This window comes from Dipodomys ordii, unplaced genomic scaffold, assembly GCF_000151885.1.
Source record: "Dipodomys ordii isolate 6190 unplaced genomic scaffold, Dord_2.0 Scaffold19, whole genome shotgun sequence".
NCBI classification, from domain to species: Eukaryota; Metazoa; Chordata; class Mammalia; order Rodentia; family Heteromyidae; genus Dipodomys; species Dipodomys ordii.
Genome location: NW_012267235.1, coordinates 12,745,892 through 12,753,757, shown reverse-complemented (window position 1 = coordinate 12,753,757; position 7,866 = coordinate 12,745,892). Strand labels below are relative to the sequence as shown.

General features: G+C 48.5%; 1 protein-coding gene across 1 annotated transcript; it reads left to right on the top strand.

Moving 5' to 3' along the window:
- Positions 1-925: 925 nt before the first annotated feature.
- Positions 926-6,875, top strand: LOC105983296 (arachidonate 15-lipoxygenase-like). The gene is made up of 9 exons (XM_013013133.1): positions 926-1,060; positions 2,992-3,196; positions 3,472-3,553; positions 3,641-3,763; positions 3,899-4,002; positions 4,194-4,354; positions 4,678-4,821; positions 5,910-6,119; positions 6,813-6,875. The coding sequence occupies exons 1-9, from the start codon at positions 926-928 to the stop codon at positions 6,873-6,875; spliced, it is 1,227 nt and encodes a 408-aa protein (XP_012868587.1).
- Positions 6,876-7,866: the final 991 nt, after the last annotated feature.

The following is a 7,866-nucleotide window of genomic DNA, read 5'->3' as shown; positions in this document are numbered from 1 at the left end:
TGCTCAAAGTTAGAGCTCTATCACTTTGAGCCATTGTGGCACTTCCAGTTTTCTAGTGGTGAATTGGAGATAAGTCTCACAGACTTTCCTGCCGAGGCTGGCTTTGAACTGTGATCCTTAGATCCAACCTCTTGAGTAGCTAGGATTACAGATGTGAGCCAGCAGAGCCAGGATAATGAGTTTCATCTCTTTCTGCAAAAAAAGTAGCATGGGGAAAGGGAAGGAAGGGGTGACATTGTCCAACAAGTACTCACTACCCAACTTATGAAATGATAACTACTCCTTTCTACAATACAAAAAAAGTCCCATCAAAAGATTGGTACTAACCTAAATGTCTACTTGTAATCTAGAGTTTATTATCCTAGAACTAAACACTAAAACCTTTCCAAATAACAAGGGACATCTTTGTGCACCAATGGGAAGTCTATATTGTAATATAGAACACATAAATATTAATATTCAGAGACATATTAATGTATCTATGCCCACTTCACCCTCTACTAAAACTTTGAACTTGTTCTTTGCCATTGAAGAAACAATTTGGAACTCTGGTGTGTATATAATTGGAGGAAGTTCCCAGTCATCCCCCATATTTCAGTCAGTTCCATTTTCAGTGGTTCTTGTTTACAGGTGTTGACACCTTCTCCCATATTCTCTGCTCAAATACTCCCATTTTCCTTCCCATCCTGCTCCCATCAAGACAGCGGTTGGCAGTTCTTCCTTGGCCAGGGCCTCACCTTTTGTGCTGGGGCAGAATCGAGGCTGATGGAGCTGGGGCCCCTGCACATTGCTAGGCGGGGCTGGTTGGATGCATGCCACCCACACCAGACCCCAAGCAAGTCATCAGAGAGGGCGGGGACTCAGCTACGTTATTTAACACAGCCACCCTCCTTCACTTTCAGACATAGAAACATCTTTGAGCAAGATGGTTGTCTACTCCATCCGTATCTCTACCGGTGTCTCCTTGTCTGCGGGCTCCATAAACAAGGTGCATCTGTGGCTGGTCGGTCAGCATGGTGAGGCTGCACTCGGGGACCTGCTACGACCGTTAAGGGGCAAGGTAAGTTGCAGGAGCTGTGTGTGATGTATTGCGCCTCTGGATCAAATTCACGGGAAGTGTCCCCGCTTGGAAGTGGCTCTCCATCTCAGTGGGGGGCTTATGTACCTGGCTCAAGGTGGCTCCAGATGTGGATAAAGTGCTCTAGGGCAGATGGTGGCAAGTGGTAATCACTCACTTTCTGCCAACTGGCCTCCTAGGATTTTGGGGGGGGAACTCTTCTACACTCCTCACTCCCCACAGTTCTCTTGTCTCTAAAGTTGTGAGCCTTTTCATATATATATGTATAATAATATACACATAATATATACATATAATATATAAATGTGTATGTAATATATATTATATGTATACATATATTGGATCCTCAGGCTTGAACTCTGGGCCTGGGTATTTTCCCTGAACTTCTTTTGCTGAAGGCTACCACTCTACCACTTGAACCATAGTCCCACTTGTGGCTTTTTCTGAGTTGTTTATTGTAGATAAAAGTGTCATGGATATTCCTGCTCGAGCTGGCTTTGAACTGTGATCCTCTGATTTCAGCCTCCTGAGTAGCTAGAATTACAGACATGAGCCATTGGGACCTGGCCACTTCCTATGTATTTTAAAGGGTGCTGTTTACAAATCTATGGTGCAAGATATCTGTGCTTGGGAGCTTTATACCTGGGGTGGAGTGGGTAGGAAGAGGAAAGGGTCGGAGGAAGAAGACAAAATCTGAAAACTCCCAAATTCAGGACATTTCTCTCTGCTCACATCTATCTGCTGTTCTAAATCAGTCCTGGAATTTTTCTTTTCCCCTTCCACAGGTCCCAAATTCCCATCACCAACCTAGCCTTTTCCTATATCTGCAGATACAGATGCTTGTGTCATGAACACTTCATAAGTGCACCCGGAAAGGAGCTTTACCCTACCTCTCCCATGCCTCTCCTCCTTCACCTCCACCTGACTAAGGATGGAGTGAGCTCAAACAATTTCATTTCCTGTACAATTGGCCTCTTTTCCCTAATGATCTCAGTGGCCTGCAATGAGTCTTCTAACTGGCCTGGTGCCTTCTAAATCAGAACCAACTTTCCCCAAAACATTCCTGCCTTTAAAACATTGTGCTACTTAAAACATTTCAATGGCTCTTGCTCCAAAGTCTTTGGCTTAACCTTGGGGACTCTTGGTCCAGCTGTCTTCCCAGACCTGGTGCTCTGTGCTCATGCACCATGAGGTGGCTTCATCGCTTAGCTCCACAGGCTCTATCTGGCAGTCTTTTTCCCTTCTCATTTTTCCTTGCTCTCACTCTTCTTGGTTAGGCCATTGCTCACCTCTAGGTTTCTTTTCTTTTCTTTTCTTTTTTTTTTTGGGTCCAGTAGTGGGCCTGAACTCTGGGCCTGGGCACTGTCCCTCAGTTCTTCAGCTCAAGGCTAGTGCTCTATCACCTGAGCCACAGCACCACTTCCGGCTTTTTTCTTTTTGCTTATGTGGTGCTGGGGAATTGAACCCAGGGCCTCTGGCATGCAAGGCAAGCCCTCTACCACTGAGCCACCTTCCCAGCCCCACCTCTAGGTTTCTCCTTGAATGGAATATCCCAGAGGATAGAACAGAGGAGAGGGTCCTTGTCAGGCCTCAGGCTTGGCAGGGTCTCAGCTGTAGTTGGTCAACACTGTCTCAGACTCTGTGAGTCACTCCAAGTGCCTGGCCCAGCACTTGGCAGAGTGACTATAGGGAAGAAGATGAAGGAAGGGGTGCACCTGTCCATCTTCTGTCCTCAGTCTGGGCTGAGATACTTGATACTGGGACTTGGTCAGGGGGCCATATGCTGCATGTGCACTCCCTGTCTCTTTCTGCCTTTCTTCTTGTCCATTTTCCTGAGGTTCAGTGGAAGCAGGATTCATCTCCAGCTCCTCATGCAGAGGGTGCTGCCTATACAGAACTAATGTCATCCACAGGAGGAAGAATTCAAGGTGGATGTGTCAGAGTACCTTGGGCCACTGCTGTTTGTGAAACTGCAAAAACGGCACCTTCTCCAGGATGATGCCTGGTTCTGCAACTGGATCTCTGTTCAGGGCCCTGGAGAAGGAGGAGCAGAGTACAGGTTTCCTTGTTACCGCTGGGTGCAAGGCAGTGGCATCCTGACCCTTCCAGAGGGCACTGGTGAGTGGGTGGAGTGTGCTTGTGAAGAGACCCAGGAAGCTCATGGGTGTTGGTGTGAGGAAGCAGCTACAGAGGATACAGCTAGCATCCAGAGGGCAGGTCACTAGGGTTTGTTAAAGAATATTTAGCTGCTGTAGCTGTGTTGCAGGCAGAGATCCTAGAATGAACCTTGCAGGTCAGGTGGTAGTTAGAAGGACTGGCTGAGGAGACACACCTGGCAGGCACTGGGGGAAGCCTTCAGCAGATTTCCCATCATGCTCTCTTTTCCATTGCAGGCCACACAGTGGTTGAAGATACCCAGCATCTGTTCACAAAACACAGGGAAGAGGAACTGCAGGAAAGAATGAAGCTATACCGGTCAGCCCTTCCCTCTGAACCCCGCTAAGTGATCCCACATTAGTCCCCCTTTTGGGGGACTAATGCAATGGTTTCTTTCTTGCCCAGGTGGGGCAACTGGAAGGATGGTTTAATCCTGACTGTGTCTGGGAAAAAGTTATCTGACCTCCCCGCTGATGAGAGATTTCTGGAGGACAAGATAATAGAATTCGATACTTCTCTGGCTGTAGGGTGAGAGCAAGGGCAGCTGGTGTGAGAGGGAGGTGTCCTCCTGGTGGGCTTTTGGACTGCAAGGGGTTGGCTTAGTCCATGACAGGTGCCTGTGGCTGTGATGTCAGGCTCTAACATACCACATACTTCCTGCAGGCTGGCAAACTTAATTTTCAATTTGCCTAAAAATGCTATGGCTTCCTGGGATAATCCTGATGACTTCGACTGTGTCTTCAAGAGCAGCTACGGAAAGCTGGCTGGTCAGTTCTGCCACCCCAGTACTTCCCATATTCCCCTCATCCATCTCGAATCAGGGAATTTGAAAAAGCTGGGGATGGAGAGCAGAGGTTTGAGTGTCTCTGTCAGGATGGGCTCAGGTGGGGATGATTTGGTGGGGGTTGGCAGGACCAGGAGCTTGGATACCTCAGCACAGTTAACATGCCATCCTTAGAACGGGTTCGAGACTCCTGGAAGGCGGATGCATTCTTTGGGTACCAGTTTCTCAATGGCGCCAACCCCATGCTGCTGAGGCGCTGTGTCAGTTTTCCTGCTCGCCTGGTGTTCCCTCCTGGGATGGAGGAACTGCAGGCCCAGCTGGAGAAGGAGCTCAAGGTATGAACATGGGGGTTCTGGGAAAAATCTAGAGCATTGTAGGGTTGAGCAGACTTGGGTTTGTATCCTGCTGTTGTAAGTTCTGTGATCGTAGGCAAGATAGCTAAGCTCTCTGATCATCTATTTCCTCTTCTCTGAAATTAAGCCTAATTCAGATGGATATGGCTTCAGGATGAGGTGACACTAATCTCACAATCCACAGCACCATGTAAGGAGGTGGTGGAGACAAGCTAGCCATTTTCTCTCTTGTAATCATTTGGGGAGTCAGGGTGGGAAGGAGACGCCTGATGCTGACAGTAGCCCTTGCCCTCTCTCTCGTCCAGGGAGGGACACTGTTTGTAGCTGACTTCTCCCTGCTGGATGGGATCAAGGCCAATGTCATCCATTTTAGGCAGCAGTTCCTGGCTGCCCCTCTGGTCCTGCTGAAACTGCAGCCTGATGGGCAACTCTTACCCATGGCCATCCAGGTGAGAGGCCCCGGGAGTTCTGTTCTACCATGGTGGTCTTCTCAGTCAGCCTGCCCCATCCAAGTTCAGTGAGCACTCTCATTCCCAGCATAAGCAGTTTGCTAAGGTACTACAGGAGGCATTTACCGGGGGAAAGGAGCTAAATGTAATTCTTGAGGGTTTTCCACCTGCATGGAGAGAAAGACTAAGTCTGTGTAAGTGATTGAGAGACATCTATCTGTATCTGTATGCATACACGCACGCGCGCACACACACACACACACACACACACACACACGGTGTCTATTATTCTGAGGACAGACAACATAGGAAAGGTCCATGGATTAGCATCAGGATTAAAATAAGCAGGAATACTTAGGACCTAACCTGAAGGACAGGATAGGTTGGGCAAAGAGGCTGAGATATAAAAGTCAGATTGTTAGTGAACAGCTGGACAGGTTGTGAGGGAATAATGTGAGCTGAGGTATCTGGCATTAACCAAGCTAAGCTGGGTAGAAACATGGGGACCAGGGGAAGGCTCTTATGGAAGATGTTGTGGGTACCGTAGGTGTGAGTTGTATTTAGAATGAACTGAAGGAGTCCTTCCTCTGGGCACTGGGGTCTCATGCTAAGTTTATGGGAGGTGCTGGGATCACCTGAGATAGTACCTTCAGGAATGGGGGTAGTCCGTGCACATTTGAGCTGTAGGATGCTTAAACCTGGAACCCAGTGCTTTGTTCAGCGTCAGATTGAAGCTCAGGGAAGACCTGAGATTTCTTCACAGGAATGTAGGATGAAGTAAGCAAGGGGTTATTTTGCCATACTGAGGGTACTGAAAGGGGAAGCCGAGGCTGGCGGAGGTGGTGGAGGCTCACTTCCTGCAGAGGCTGAAGGCACTCAGGTCTGCACTGTGCAGCACACCACAGTGAATGGCGGGAGACCATGGGGAGAAATGGCAGCTGGCCTGGGCAGCTGCAGTGAAAAGGAGAGAGCCAGGCAACTTTGGAGGAGCAAAGGAGAGGGGACAGGTGCAGGAGAGGGCAATGGCTGGGCCTCTGGCACTCAGCCCTCCTCCAGCTTCTTCTTTTCCACTCTTATCTTTGCTCCAGCTTGAACTGCCAAAAATCGGATCCACCCCACCCCCAATTTTCCTGCCCACGGATCCCCCCGTCGTGTGGCTCCTGGCCAAATGCTGGGTGCGCAGCTGTGACTTTCAGCTTCATGAGCTGCAGTCCCATCTTCTGAGGGGTCACTTGATGGCCGAGGTCTTTGCTGTGGCCACCATGAGGTGTCTTCCGACCATACATCCCGTCTACAAGGTACCAGCTTATTCCCAGTCTTCTGTCAGCCTGTTTCCTCGCACCGTCACACAGCCTGCTCGATGTCCTCTCAGGAGAGCTTCTTTAGGGACAGTCTATCTGTGAAAGGCAAGAGAGCAGGGTAGTGTGAGGTGGACTGACCTGCAGTTTCCATGGGTGATGCGACTTCCTGTGGGGTTGAAAATGATTCTAAGGGAAATGAGTCAAAACTCTTATTCTCTTCATTTATAAAACACAGATATTCACACAGCTCATAAAGATAAAGGAAAATAATGCAGATCCACCAGTCTCATGAAAGTAACACAGAAGATTCTTTTCAGCAGTCTTTGAAGGCGTCCAGAATAGTTACACATTCCAGTTAGAGGGGCTCAGGAAAAGTAGAGCATCTTGGGTAGATTATAGTCTATCAGCTCAAAGCTTATGCCTAGTAAGAATGTGTATCAGGGCCAAGTGCTGCTGGCCAGTTCTGTAGTTATAGTTCCTTGGGAGGATAAGATTGGGATGATGGTTGCTCAAGAACAGCTTGGACAGAAAGTTCACAAGACCTATTTCGGTCAACAGTTGAATGCAGTGTCATCCTAGTTATGCAGGAGGCTGAGATTAGGAGGTTTGTAATTCTAAACCAGCCTGGGCAGAAAACTCTTTGAGATTCTTCTTAAAGATAAGCACAATGTTTCACACCTATCCTTCCAGCAACAGTGGGAAATGGTAAATAGCAAGATGATGTTCCAGGCCTCTGCTTGGGACAAGAAGTAAGACTCTACCTCAGAAATAACCAGTGTGTCATGGAGCTGGTAGGTCACACCTATAACCCTAGCTACAAAGGAGGCTGAGATCTGAGGATTGGAATTTGAATCTAGCCTAAGCGAGAAAGGCCATGAGATCCTTATCTCTAGTTAACCACCAAAAAGCTAGAAGTAGAGCTGTGGCTCAGGTAGTAGATTGCAAACCTTTCAAGGAAAAAGTTGAGGGACAGCGCTGAGGCCCTGAGTTTCAGCTCTAGTACTGGCACACATATAAACACACAAAAAAGGGCTAGATGTGGGCTGGGAAGGTGGCTGAGTGGTAGAGCGCTTGCCTTGCATGCATGAGGCCCTAGGTTCGATTCCTCAGAACCACATAAGCAAAAAGAAAAAAGCTGGAAGTAGTGCTGTGGCTCAAGTGGTGGAGTGCTAGCCTTGAGCTGAAGAGCTGAGAGACAGCGCCCAGGTCCAGAGTTAAGGCTCCATGATGGGACCTCCCCTCTCCCCCCCCGCCCCCCCAAAAAAAGGGCTGGAGTGGCAGCTGTGGAAGGGAGCATCTCCTAGCAATCACAAGATCTGGATTTCAAAAGTCCAGAATCACTAACAACTGTGTATGTACTGTATGCCTCCACACAGAAAGAATGCTAGCTGCCTGTGGTAACACCTGCATCTATCAAGAAAGCCCTGATATTTTGAGTTTTTCATCTCCAGTAAGGGCAAAAAGAAAATAAAGATTGAAATTCAAGGTATTGGCCAGGGTGAGACAGGTGCTGAGAATTGGAGCAGGATGACATGTGTTTAGGTGGCGCTGTGAAGAGGGATGCTTGGAAGAGATGGACACTAGAACCAGACTATGAGGAGCCTGCCGAGGCGATGATGAAGGGGCCCATGCACCAGGATGCTGGAATGGGCTAGGCTTCTTTGGGGGCACAAGCTAAGCATGAGGACATGATGCTCTGGAGGCAGACGGGGTTAGACCATACCCTCTCAATGGGAATGATGAT